We start from the raw sequence: 14,193 nt of genomic DNA on the forward strand, positions 1-14,193 counted from the left end.
GAGTCCAGGGCAGCTAGTGCTCAAAACACCAGAACTCCCCAATGGGTTTCAGGAAAGCATTTTTAAAGGCCAGGTGAGGGAGGGAAGTCCCAGGGTATGTAATCAGCTTGTGCACAATTCTGATTGGTTGATGGTGAGGTAACAGGGTAGTGTCACAGGGGTTAACATTATCAATCCTTAGGCGCCAGTAGGTCTGGGAGCTACTTACTCATGGTCATCAAGTAGTTAATTTCTTCCATTTGGTGGTGGTTTTAGCAACTGTAAAACAACTCAAGAAATGTGCATCAGATACTTTTATCTAGGTACTTCAGGGAGGAGCTAAAGCAGAGGATATGGGGGAGGGGTCTGTTCCGGGAAGGCCCCATAGGGTCCTTGCCCAGTTACACAGGGGCCCTGAATAGTCAAAACAATCTTGAAAAAGATCACAGTTGGAGAACTCACATTTCCTGATTTCAAAAACTTACTACAAAGCTACAGTAATCAAAACAGTGTGGTACTGGCATAAGGACAGACATTCAGACCAACAGAACAGAACTGAGGGACATCCCTGGTGGTACAGTGGATAAGACTCCATGTTCCCAATGCAGAGGGCCCGGGTTTGACCCCTGGTCAGGGAACTAGATACCACATACATGCCGCAATTAAAGAGCCCGTGAGCCACAACTAAGGAGCCCTGGAGCCACAACTAAGGAACCCACCTGCCTCAACTAAAGGAGCCCACGTGCCACAACTAAGGAGCCTGCAAGCTGCAACTAAGGAGCTCACCTGCTGCAACTAAGACCCAGTGCAACCAAATAAATAAATATAAAAAGGAACAGAATTGAGAGTCCAGAATTAAACCCTCACATATATATTCTATTATTTTTATAATTTTTATTGGAGTATAGTTGATTTACAATGTTGTGTTAGTTTCTGCTGTACAGCAAAGTGAATCAGTTTTATGTATATCCACTCTTTTTTAGATTCTTTCCTCATACGGGCCATTACAGAGTACTGAGTAGAGCTCCCTGTGCTACACTGTAGGTCCTTATTAGTTATCTAGCTCTATTAATTTTTGACAAGGATGCCAGAATCATTCAACGGGAAAAAGCAGTCTTTTCAACAAACGGTCCTGGGAAAATTGTACATCCACATGCAATAGAACGAAGCTGGACCCTTACCCTATACCATTAAAAAAAACTCAAAATGGAACAAAGAGCTAAGTTCAAGAGTTAAAACTATAAAAATTCTCAGAAGAAAACATAGGGCAAAACCTGCATGACCTTGGATTTAGCAATGGTTTCTCAAATATGACACTGAAAGCACAGGTAACAATAGAAAAAATAGATAAAATGGACTTCATGAATATTAAAATCTTTGTGCATCAAAGGACACAGTCAAGAGAGTAAAAAGACAACAACTGAATGGGAGAAAATATCTGCAAATTATATATCTAGTAAGGGTTTAATATGTAGAATATATAACGAACTCCTTTAACTCAAAGACAAAGAGACAAACAACCCAACTCAGAATGTATATAGCAGCTTTATTCAGAACTGCCAAAATGTGGAAGCAATCAAAATGTCCTTCAGGAGGTGAATGGATAAACAAACTGTGTACATTCAGACAACAGAATATTATTTGGTGCTAAAAAGAAATGAGCTTATCAAAACACAACGAAATCTTAATTGCACATTACTAAACGAAAGAAGCCAATCTGAAAAGCTTCTGTATGATTCCAACCATACGACAGTCTTGAACGTCCAAACTATGAAGACAGTTTAAAAAAAAAAAATCAGTATTTGCCAGGAGTGGGGAAGGATTGAACAGACAGAGCACATAGGATCTGAGGCAGTGAAACTACTCTACATGATACTCTAATGGTGGATACATGTCATTATACATTGTTCAAACTCACAGAATGTACACCACCAAGAGTGACTCCGATGTAAACTGTGCCCTTTAGGTGATTATGGTGTGCCAACATAGGTTCATCAGTTATAACAAATGCCCGGCTCTGGTGGGGGATGTTGATAATGGGGGAGACTATGTGGGGGAGGGGGGGAGGGGTATACCTGAAATATCTGTCCTTCCTCTTAATTTTGCTGCAAACCTAACACTGCTCTTAAAAAAAAGTCTTTAAGGGATTTCCCTGGTGGTGCAGTGGTTAAGAATCCGCCTGCCAATGCAGGGTACACAGGTTTGAGCCCTCCAGGAAGATCCCACATGCCGCAGAGCAACGAAGCCTGTGCGCCACAACTACTGAGCCTGTGCTCTAGAGCCTGCGAGTCACAACTACTAAGGCCGTGTGCCACAACCACTGAAGCCCACGTGCCTAGAGCCTATGCTCCACAACAAAGAGAAGCCACCACAACGAGAAGCCCGCGCACTGCAATGAAGAGTAGCCCCCACTCTCCATAACTAGAGAAAGCCCGCGAGCAGCAATGAAGACCCAATGCAGTCAAAAATAAATATATAAATAAAAATTTTTTAAAAGGGGGGGTTAAAGAACTTTAGACATTCCCCCAAAGATATACAAATGGCCAATAAAAACATGAAACAATGCTCAACATCCTTAATCATGAGGAAAATGCAAATCGAAACCACCATGAGATACCAATTCACATCTACTAGAATGGTTATAACTTAAAAAAAAAAAAAAGGAAAATAATTGTTGGGCTTCCCTGGTGGCGCAGTGGTTGGGAGTCCGCCTGCGATGCAGGGGACGCGGGTTCGTATCCCGGTCTGGGAGGATCCCACATGCCGCGGAGTGGCTGGGTCTGTGAGCCATGGCCGCTGAGCCTTGCGCGTCCGGAGCCTGTGCTCCGCAGCGGGAGAGGCCACAGCAGTGAGAGGCCCGCGTACCACAGGAAAAAAGAAAAAAAAAAAAAAAATTGTTGGTGAGGATGTGGAAAAACTGGAATCCTTGTGCACTGCTGGTGGGAATGTAAGATGGTGCAGCCACTGTGGAAATCAGTCTGGCAGTTCCTCAAAGAGTTAAACACAGAGTTACCATGTGATCCAGCAATTCCACTTCTACATATATACACCTGAAAAACTGAAGATGGGGACTCAGGCAGATACCTGCATACCAATGCTCACAGCAGCATCACCCACAACAGCCAAAGGTGCAAACGACCCTAGTGCCCATCAACAGATGGATAAACAAAAGGTGGCGTACAGTGGGACATCCCTGGTAGTCCAGGGGTTAAGACCCCACACTCCCACTGCAGGGTGCACGGGTTCGATCCCTGTCAGGAAACTAAGATCCTGCATGCTGCAAGGCGAGGCCAAAAAAAAAAAAAAAAAAAAAAAAAGGTGGTGCAGACATATAAAAGAAAATTAAATTATTATTTATCCATAAAACTGATGTTCTGATACATGGTATGATGTACATGAACCTTGAAAAAATTATGCTGAGTGAAATAAGCCAGATAAAAAAGGACAAATTTTATATGATTCATTTATGTGAAATATCTACAATAAGCCAATTCATTGACATAGAGAGTAGATTAGGGAGTACTAGGGGTTGGGGGGCAGGAGAGCGAGTGTTATTACTTCATGGCTACAGAATTTCTGTTTGAGTGATAAGTTTTGGAAATACAGTGATGATGGCTGCAAAACATTTTGACTGTAATTAATGTCACTGAATTGTACACTTAAAAAGTACTATAATGGCAAATTTTATGTCATATATATTTTACCACAATAAAAAAGATTGATGAAGCAAAATTTTTAAATTTTTTAAAAGAGAAGCTTTAAAATTAGGAATTTTGAATAAACAAAATTTAAAAGAAAACACTAAGCTGAAAATTATTTGTCCCAGACACAAAGGATTAATACACAGAATTCCTGCAATTTGAAAAACATACTAAAACCTTATTAGATAATAGACTGTAGAGACATAAACAGTCAATAGATAAGTGAAAAAACCTTCAACTGCAAAAACAAAAGTTTAAATGCAAATTACTATGGTCCGAATGTTTGTGTCCCCCCCAAATTCCTATGTCAAAACCTACCACCCCCCAAGGGCTTCCCTGGTGGCACAGTGGGTGAGAGTCCGCCTGCCGATGCAGGAGACACGGGTTCATGCCCCGGTCCGGGAAGATCCCGCATGCCACGGAGCGGCTGGGCCCGTGAGCCATGGCCGCTGAGCCTGCGCGTCCAGAGCCTGTGCTCCGCAACGGGAGAGGCCACAACAGTGAGAGGTCCGCGTACCGCAAAAAAAAAAAACCTACCGCCCCGGACTTCCCTGGTGGCGCAGTGGCTAAGAGTCTGTCTGCCAATGCAGGGGACATGGGTTCAAGCTCTGGTCAGGGAAGATCCCACATGCCGCAAAGCAGCTAAGCCCGTGGGCCACAGATACTGAAGCCTGCACACCTAGAGCCCGTGCTCCACAACAAGAGAAGGCACCATAACAAGAAGCCCACACACTGCAACAAAGAGTAGCCCCCACTCACCACAACCAGAGAAAGCCTGTGTGCAGCAACGAAGACCCAACACAGCCAGAAAAACAAAAACAATAACCTACCCCCGCAAGGTGATGGTGTGGGGAGGTGGCGCCTCTGGGAGGGGATTAGACCACCAGGGCAGAGCCCTCACGAATGGGACTGGTGCCCCTTCTGCCATGCGAGGAACAGCCTGTGACTCGTGAGAAGAAGGCCCTCACCCAACCAGCACTGATCTCAGACCTACAGCTTCCAGGACTGTGAGAAATAAATTTCTGTTGCTTATAAGCTCAGCTGTCTAGTATTTTGTTATACAACAGCCCAAATGGGACAAAGACACAAATCAAGCTGAGAACTTTTGCACCTATCAAACTGACAAGAATTTCTTTCTGCGCGTTGTTTCATGGACCCTCTGTTAGGGCAAACAGAGTTCCAGAGAGCCCCCAAGTGAGACTAAGCATTTAACATGTGCACTTACTGAACTTTTACAACAGCCAGAAGGGAAGTGCTCCTTTTAGAGGTGAGGACGCTGGGACTAACTGTGTAGCTGGCCCAAGATCACCACCCCTCCAGTCAGGGGCAGGGCTGGGGCTCTCCCCTTGGGCAGCGGGACCCCACAGCCTGGGTGCTGAAGCACGTGCCACTCAGAACCCCCTTTAAGAATGCTCAGCAACCTCCACCACAGCCAAGGACACGTGTGGGCACTTGTGGGCACTTGTGCAGACAGTACCCGTAGGAGTATAAAGTAGCACAACCTTTCCGGAAAATTATTTGACAACATATATAGCCCTACAGATGGTTTTTCCTTATATATAGTACAACCCTGACCCTAATGGAATATATAATACAGAATACTGTATCTTAAGATCAGAATCTAAAATAAAGATGACTATATTGTACACCTATAACTTATAAAACATGGGCTATTGGATAGTTACTAAAACTTATGTTCATGAAGAGTTTCAAGGCAATGACCAAATAATGATAAAATTATGACATTAGCAACTGGCCCATTAAAAGGGGTGTGAGCACCTGGTTAGGGGTGGACACGCCCACTGGGAGAGAAGCCTCAAGAAGGTTCACTACTAGGCCTCTGTTCCTGAAGGGCAGGTGCCAAAAACTCACTAAACTGAATTTCTTCATAATGGGATTATGGATTCTTTTCTTCCTTAGACCTTACATCTGAATTTTAAATGGAAAAATGTTATATAAAAACAAGTGTTTAGGACTTCCCTGGTGGCACAGTGGTTGGGAGTCCGCCTGCCAATGCAGGGGACACGGGTTCGTGCCCTGGTCCGGGAAGATCCCACATGCCGCGGAGCGGCTAGGCCCGTGAGCCATGGCCGCTGAGCCTGCGCGTCCAGAGCCTGTGCTCCGCAACGGGAGAAGCCACAACAGTGAGAGGCCCGCGTACTGCAAAAAAAAAAAAACGAACAAAAAAAACACAAGTGTTTAAAGGGAATCAACCTGAACTGCCATGGTAACAATGAAGTGCCCCTGCCATCGCCCCCTGGGGTCTGGGCCTGCCCTCTCTCTGAACTGCAACCAGGGTGGATTTGCCAGGTGGCTTCCCCAGGACCAGCAAGTACCCTGCTGTAAAGGCCCACTTCCCAGGGGCCACATCTTTATCAGCTTGGCCCTGCTTTCACTCCAGCTGGATGGATCGCAGGTGAGTTTGGGGAGAAGACCCCTTGCTGACCCAGCCCCTACAGAGCAGGAAGACCCGAGGCCCAGGTGTGGGGTACTAGTGGGGACCCTGGACAGAGTAGTTGCCAACCTTCTCCTTGAAACTCTCCTCACGCCAACCCAGGGGCCCAGGCCGTGCTCACAGGAAGGAAGCCAGAGAAGTAGGAAGAGGCAGCGTGAGCAGGGCGAGAGGAGCCCTGTCCACAGCACTGTCTCCAGGCACAGCTTCCCCAGATGCTCCAGACACTGCCTGGAGCCTTGGCCCAGGCCACTGGGACTCTACCAGCCATCTCCATGCGGGGCTCAATGAGAAGTCGCCCGTTCCACAGGCTCTGCCGATGCGACACCAGGGAGGCGCCTGCCAGAGAGCCACCTACCCTTGGAGCTGGCTACTAAGCTCCCACAGTAGGCTGCCCAGCCTGACCGCTTAAAACTGTCCCGGTCGTTCTTATCATTTTTCAAAAGATCCACATCTTAACTATTTACCTATTTTTTATCAGTAGGAAACAAAATCTCAATTAGGAAAGTGCCAGGGGTCAGATGGTCTTGGCCATCCTTCCACTCAACATCTAATAGGTCCCCATGGTGGGCAAGCGCTGGGGGCAAAACCAGGCTGGACGCTGCCAGGTTTATAATTTTTGGTGTGCACTGAAACACTACAAAGCATATCTTTCCTTAGTTATCCAAATGATTATAAAAATAAACTACAAATCCAATATTTGCTGTTCAAGTTCCAGGGACTGTTAAAAAAGCATGACCTAGAACCAGTGTCAAGAAGGAAGCATCTCCAGTCAGCGTGCCCTCTGCTCGGCTCTGGCAAAGTGACCCATCTCTTCATAAGGAGAGATTTTACATTGGGCGGTGGGGTGGGCATGGGGGGCGTGGGGGGAGGGGGAGAGGCACAGGGCAGGGGGGATGAAAGGAGGCGGCGGGGGGTGGGAAGAACAGGAAGGAACGGGGGTCACTGGCACAGAGGGTCTCTGTCGCAAGCCGGGGACACGGAAGGCACGTGACGTCCAAGTAAGGCTGCCTCTGGCAAGCGGGCAGGAGCAGAGGCCAAGACGCACCCCTCCACGTCCAGCAAGAACCCAGTGATCTGACACTGGAAGAAGCAAGGTCCCCAAGAGACAAAACAGAGCAAAAGAAAGGCAAGAGGCTGGACAAGAGCCATGGCTAAGAGTTGAGAGGAAGTGGCAGGACAGGAGTGAGGACCTCAGGGCCGGGGCTGGACCTGCCGAGCCAGGGCTGAGGACGTGGGCCAGGTGCTGCCAGAAGCAGTTCTGGGAGGGCAGGGAAACCGGGGTCACAGCTGGAGTCAGCGTGGGACAAGCCTCTGGAGGGGGAGATGAAGGGCTGCAGAAAGAGCAGATGCGGAATCCAGAGGGCAGGGAGGCCACAGGAAGCTGTGGTGAGGAGGGGGCCAGAGCGCCCAAAGGAAGTCTGGGCAACAGGGAGTGGGGCGTGGGGGCAGATGCCCCAGAGAAACACTGGGGGGCCACTAGGCAAAGGGACTTGAGACCAATGGGAGGCACAGACTGGAGGGTCCCAAGAATAAAACCTGGAACACAGGTGTCCAGAGGGTTAGAGACACAGACGCAAACCCAGGCAGGAGAGCAAAGAGAAGACGTGGATGGAAACACCTACTACCTCCCAAGAGAGGTCGGAGAAAGAGGCCGTCTGGACAAATGCGGCCAGGCAGAGAGGAGCCAGGGAAGAGCACGAGCACAGACACACGTCCTTTCCGGGCCGACCCCCACAGGCCTGGAAGGCTCGGACCCCAGAATGTCAGGAGACCAGAGCCTAGATGGGCTCCCCTTCACGGCCCTGCCCTGTGAGCCTCCGCGACAGCCGCCTTGGGAACCTGCTGGCCGCCTAGAGTCATAGCCGCCTTGGGAGCAGAGAGAGAAGCCCGCAGCACACACATCAGCGTAAAGAATAATCTGGTGAGAAGTGGAGGTGTTCAATACTCACAGGAACAATAAGCCCTTGCCAAGTCAATAAATTAGCTTCATCAACCTGGATGTTACGGAAGTTTTTCATCCCACATTTGCGGATTTCTTCAAGCTCCTGTTGATTGACAAAGCATAAAGGGGTGTCAAATAGGGGAAAGCACCACACATTAGAACCCTCCTGACTCCCTCAAATTAAACCAAGTGCCAACACCGCCACCAAGGCCATCTCAGAGCATGGCTGGATGCCCTGGCCTGGTTAAGAGGCCTGGAGCCGCAGTGGCCCCCTTGACCCGTACCCCAGACCAAGACAAGCAACCACTTTGGTGAACCCATAGCCCCAGTGGACAATCCCCTCCCCTATGGGCTGTCCCCACGCAGCAGGGGCACAGGCCAGGTGCTGCAGACCTGACTCCTTCCAACCCAGATCTATGAAGTGCTGCCTCTGTGTAAAGGTGAATGGAACTGGGGAAGAGAAGCAAACAAATCCACAGTTTTCCACCCAACGCCGGAGTGCAGTTTCAGAAGGGCTCTCCCTCCACAGGGCACATGGCTGGGGCACGACGACCCAGGCTGGGGCTGGATGGGGGGTGAGGGAGGATGGAAACCTTCACTAAGCCTCGGTTTCCTCTGCTGCAAAAGAAGGGCATTGAGACCCAAAGATGTAGACAAGGAGGGGGAACCATGCTATGAGCAAGAGAACGCCTTGCAAATATATGAGGGGTTGTTATCATACAAACTCCACTTCATCCAGAAAGCACGGCCGGCCAGGCGACATCAGGGCCCTGTCCTGTCTCTAGCCTAGAATTGTCTGTCATTTGTTTTTCAACCCTGCACTAGCTTGACATTTCCCACCGCTTCCCTGACAACTCGAGTGACCGTCCAATAGGCGTTATGGCCCAAGCCACCCACTGCACAGCCACCCACCCACCTGGGTCCCCCATGCTCCTCCATCATCAGAGCCTACAGTGAGGCGCTCCCTCACCACGCCCCAACCCGGCTCTCATCCACGACACAACAGCGTCCTCCGCATCTCCTGGATGCCTCTCTCTGCAACCCCACGGCACCACCTGGCCCAGCCCTGCCTCCTCCGCGGGGCCCACAGGATGGCGTCCCACAGCCCGGGCTTCCTCCTCGCTGGTCCAGCCCCCACAGCCCTCTAGAACCAGGAAGCCCCTTCATGTTTGGTGCCGTGGCGCAGGATGGCACGGAGGCTCTGAACCAGCCCCCCCATCCTCTGCACCCCACATTCCCATCAAACAGCCAGTGTACAAGGCACCTTGGGGGATACGAGATAAGGAAGGAGAAGAGTCCCGAGAAAAGGGGCTGAGCCAATGTTACAGGTGTGCCTGGCACGCGGCAGGATGAGGAGGACAGCACGCCAAGTGACCACACAGAGGAGACAGGTGGGACACGCTGCTGCTTGGTGGCAGGGGCCAGGCTGAGTCTCTTCCCACAGGGAAGACTGCTGCTTGCCAGCCCTAGCTGCCCACCACACTCGTCGGCCTGGGCCCCAGGGCCAGAAACTCTGGTCTAGCAGGTGTGGGGTGGAGAGAAATGGGGATTTTTAGCAAGCTGCACAGTGAGAGGATGAGCTCCATTTCTAAGCAATGCTCAGCTTCCACGAGGAAGATGCTAGTGGCCATGGCCCCAGCAGTGGGGGAAGGGGTGGCCTGGCTCCTCTTCCTGAGCCCACAGGAGGGGAATCATGGAACCTGAGAGACCACCCGACCTGCCAGCTGTCAGCTGGTCCTCCTACTAATGCCCAGGGCTCATCGGAAAGGCTCTCCTGGGGATTATGAAGCCTGGGCACATTCAGGAAGGGGAAAAAACAAATCTCACACCCACACTCCCACTCTGGTCCACTCCCCAAACAGAACGTAAGCTCCAAAAGAGGAGGCGCACGGCAGGGGTCAGAAAGCCCAGGAGCCCATGGTCACATGCAAATACAATATCTGCTTAGTGATCCGGTGAGTGATCGGATGGGAAGCAGGGGATTGGAGAGGGGCGAGGCTCTGGGGTAAACAGGGCTCTCTATGTGCTGTGACCTTCCGGCCCTTGGCTCAAGGCACTAGAGTAAGATTCTTGTCTAGAAACAGAAGAGACCACGTCCCATAGCGCTGAGTCCTACCAAGCTAAAAAATGTTTAAACCAAATACAGACGGGAAAAAATTCCAGATAGAATTGTGAAATTAGACAGTCAAACAGGGATTTCCCTGGTGGTCCAGTGGTTAAGACTCCATGCTACCACTGCAGGGGGCACGGGTTCAATCCCTGCTCAGGAAGATCCTGCATCCCGTATGCCGCGCAGCAAGGCCAAAAAATTTTTTAAAAATTAAAAAAAAAAAGAGTAAGAAAGAAGAAACAGAGAATAGATGCAATATTCATAGGACAAAATAAATTTTAAAATAATCTATAAATATACTTTACAGCTTCAGAAATCCACACACTAACAACACGAGGTATGGGTAATAAACACAAGAAGGTACATTTCAAAGGAAATTACAAAAACGTGGCAGGTAGGACTGTCCACCGTAACTTGGCAGTGAGAAACTGAACCTTGCTCAAGAAACAGGGCGAGTGGGCATGTTGGCAGGGGTGCAGGGTGGGCAACTATCATGCTCTGATATCAAGAGACACGGGAACAAAGACGGGAGCCGCTCCGCTCGGTGCGAGAAGGACAGCAACCCTGCCCCCCCACTACCCGCAGGAGAAGACGGCGATGCTGTGACAGCAGAGCTGGGATGCTTGGGAAACCCGGAGCATGGTTACCGGGTAAGCTCAAGTCACCTTGCTGTCAAGTGACGCTCAGCAAAAATGACGAGGCAGGCGCCTGTGCATAGTTCTAAAGAACAACAAGTGGGTATAAGGCAGAAGTAAGAGAAACCAAGACAAACAAGCCAGCCATCCAGTCCTGTCATCTCCAGGGAATGCCAGGCAGCCCCTGGGAGTTTCTCAACAGAATGGCGCTGAGCCCTGCCCACTAGATGCCAGGCCTGTGACACTGCTCCACCCAGCTTCCCAACACCCTCCAGAGCCGCAGCTGCTGAGAACCACTGACACTCTTGGGGGCCGGGACGCTGAAAGTCCTGAGATGCACAAGACAGTCCCGCAGACATGAACTGTTCAGCCCGAAATACCAATCACGCCTCCACCAAGAACAAGCTGAAGACCGACTCAAGTCATTCAGAGAAGAGACGGGGGTTTCCCTGGTGGTGCAGTGGTTAAGAATCCGCCTGCCAATGCAGGGGGCACGGGTTCGAACCCTGGTCTGGGAAGATCCCACATGCCGTGGAGCAACTAAGCCCGTGCACCACAACTACTGAGCCTGTGCTCTAGAGCCCGCGAGCCACAACTACTGAAGCCCGCGCGCCTAGAGCCTGTGCTCTGCGACAAGAAAAGAGAATGAGAAGCCCGCGGACCACAACCAAGAGAAAGCCCACGTGCAGCAACAGACCCAATGCAGCCAAAAATAAATAAATTAAACAAATAAATTTATAGGAACAAAAAAAGAGAGACCGGTTCATCTGAAGGCCTGACAAACCCTCCAGCGTGACTGCAGCCTGTAACTGAAGATGAAGAATGGGGGAAGGAATGGCAAGGAGGCCACGTAGATTCAGAGTTGGAACGTCCGACGGATGGTGGGAGAAAGAGGGGCCCAGCTCCAGAACGGAGTTGGGAAGACCAAAGCCAAGAACCACAGGGACTGACAAAACATGCCCCACAAATGTCTGCGACAGTTGTGTAAGAGCAGTCGATCAACTGCTTCAGGCAGATGGGACGATGCTGACAGGCCGAGAGAGACACCAGGGAAGGAGAACCAGACACTCACACGTCCCCCTCCTGGTGGGGAGTGGGCTTCCTGGGCAGGGTGAGTGGCGAGGGAGAGAGAGGGCTGCACTCCTCAAAGCCCAGAGGGGGACCTCGGCACGTCGCCGACACTCCAGGCCAAAGCGTGGCATCGGGCACAAGCGACCACTGCCCGACAGCCCCGTGGGCACCAGCAGGGGACACGGCCCGGCCCTAGCAGGAGACTCGCTGGTCCCTGAGCAGAGACAGGGAGCAGGACACATTATACACAGCACGCCCTCGTCTCACAATGCAGTGTACACATCTGAGCTGGGGAAGAATTAACAAAGTCTCTGTTTCTTTCCTTCTTTGATATTCAACTGTTTACAATCTCCCTGGGTAATCCTCACACACTGAGAAGCCCTCAGGAGCCAGTGGTTCCTAATCAGTGTGAGGCCATGGTCCTCTTTAAGAAATCCAGACATACTATGTGTAAAACAGATAACCAACAAGGACCTATTGTATAACACAGGGAACTATACTCAGTATTTTATAAAAACATATAAGAGAAAAGAAGCTGGAAAAGAACTTATATATATATGTGTGTATATATAACTGCATCACTGTGCTGTACACCTGAAACACAACACGGTAAATCAACCATACTTCAACAAAAAAGAAAAATGAAAAATGAAATCCAGAAAGGAAAGGAAAAATCAGCTGTCTGAGTCACGGCTGCTTCAGATGTCAAATCAATGCTGTGGATGGCAAGTGTCAAGGTAGGGGACGCTGGTACAGTTTTTAAAAAAGGCATATTGGGCCTCCCTGGTGGCGCAGTGGTTGAGAGTCCGCCTGCCGATGCAGGGGATACGGGTTCGTGCCCCGGTCTGGGAGGATCCCATATGCCGCGGAGCGGCTGGGCCCGTGAGCCATGGCCGCTGGGCCTGCGCATCCGGAGCCTGTGCTCCGCAACGGGAGGGGCCACAACAGTGAGAGGCCCGCATACCGCAAAAAGAAAAAAAAAAAATAAAAAAAAAAAAAAAAAAAAAAAAAAAAAAGGCATATTTAATATCATGGTGTAATTTCCTATTTGCTAAACGGAAAAAAGCACAATGCGCCCCTAAAGAACTACAGAAAGTAAAGCTGAAGGTCTTCCTGGCTGTTGAAGCTGGGTTAAGAGAGCGGAGCTGCTCTGGGGACCTGCGGGGGTGTGTGTGGGGCCTACAGCAGAGGCCAACAGCTTCACGGGAGAGGCTGACACCAGCCCTGAGGGAGGGGGAGGATGGACCCTGGGGTGGAGAGGAGAATAGGTGTCCCCGTGGGAGACGCAGGCAGAGCCGTAGAAGGAAGGAACCCCCGGGTGGTTAGGGAAGCAACAGGAACAGAGCTTGGCTGGAAAGGCTACTAATTCTGGGGACTCGGCCAGGGTGTGGGTCCCAGGCGCAGGGGGGAGTGAGGGGTGCCTGACTCCCGTGGACCCACAGACCGAGAACCTCCAGAGAGCACCAGGCACCTGGGCCAGGGGTCCCAGGCCACAGTGAGGGGCACCCCTCCTTGAGAACAACCCAGCCTTCCAGCAAAGAAGAGACCAAGTCCCTGACTCAGTGTCACTTCCACATCTGCAAACAAGCTCCTACCAGAGCAAAGGCCTCCCACTGGGCCAGGCACACAGAAGCAAGGCGAGGAGTCCCTCTGACAGGAACAAGTCTGCGCCGACAGAAACCCGGAAACCGGTCTGAACTTTTCTTAGAAGGTGCATGCTGTCTGTGACTTATATTGCTTATTCTACTGTTGAACCTTCTCTGCTGAACCTTCCTATGGGCGATAAAAGCAGAATATTTCAATCCCCAACCATTCTCTTCAACACTTATTTTATATATAATACACAGAAACAATATTTTGATTTGGTAGGTGGTTTTTTCAACAAATCATCAGTGGACCAGGAAGAGCAGAGGACTCTGGAGTCAGAGAGACCCGGGCTCAACCCAGCCCCACCCTTCACTCCACCTGAAGCTCGAGTCTAGGAGTCTAGTCTTACGGTAGGAAGCTTACTCCTCAGGGCCCTGCTGAGAATTACAAGAAACGCTGGATGGTGCTGAAGCTGGCAGGAGGTACTCAATTAGGGTTTGGTTCATTCCCCTCCACAACTGTGTCACCACACTTCTTAAAATCTAAGAGTGTCAGGGCACCAACGTACATACTCTATCTGTTCTATATAACAGGACATACATATGACATGACATTGGTGTTAACAGCCTATGACCAGAGCTCATGGGGGCCTTAAAGGAGAAATGAAGATGTTTACAGTTGTTAGTACAAAGCTTTCAGAAATGACCTGGTCC

At 50.1% G+C, this 14,193-nt stretch overlaps 1 protein-coding gene across 2 annotated transcripts in view; it reads right to left on the reverse strand.

Annotated features, from left to right (window-relative positions):
• Window positions 1-14,193, reverse strand: part of UBE2L3 (ubiquitin conjugating enzyme E2 L3) — a 42,849-nt gene that overhangs the window by 20,735 nt on the left and 7,921 nt on the right. The window contains exons 2-3 of one of the 2 annotated variants that reach the window (XM_082640288.1): window positions 13,489-13,666; window positions 8,085-8,180 (exon numbers count right to left, since the gene is read on the reverse strand). In XM_082640288.1, the coding sequence (XP_082496414.1) occupies window positions 8,085-8,153 (69 nt within the window). In that variant the 5' untranslated portion in view covers window positions 8,154-8,180; window positions 13,489-13,666. The remainder of the gene's footprint in view (window positions 1-8,084; window positions 8,181-13,488; window positions 13,667-14,193) is intronic. The other variant, XM_082640287.1, reaches the window with a different exon arrangement.

Source organism: Mesoplodon mirus (assembly GCF_964341445.2).
Source record: "Mesoplodon mirus genome assembly, chromosome: 13".
NCBI lineage: Eukaryota > Metazoa > Chordata > Mammalia > Artiodactyla > Ziphiidae > Mesoplodon > Mesoplodon mirus.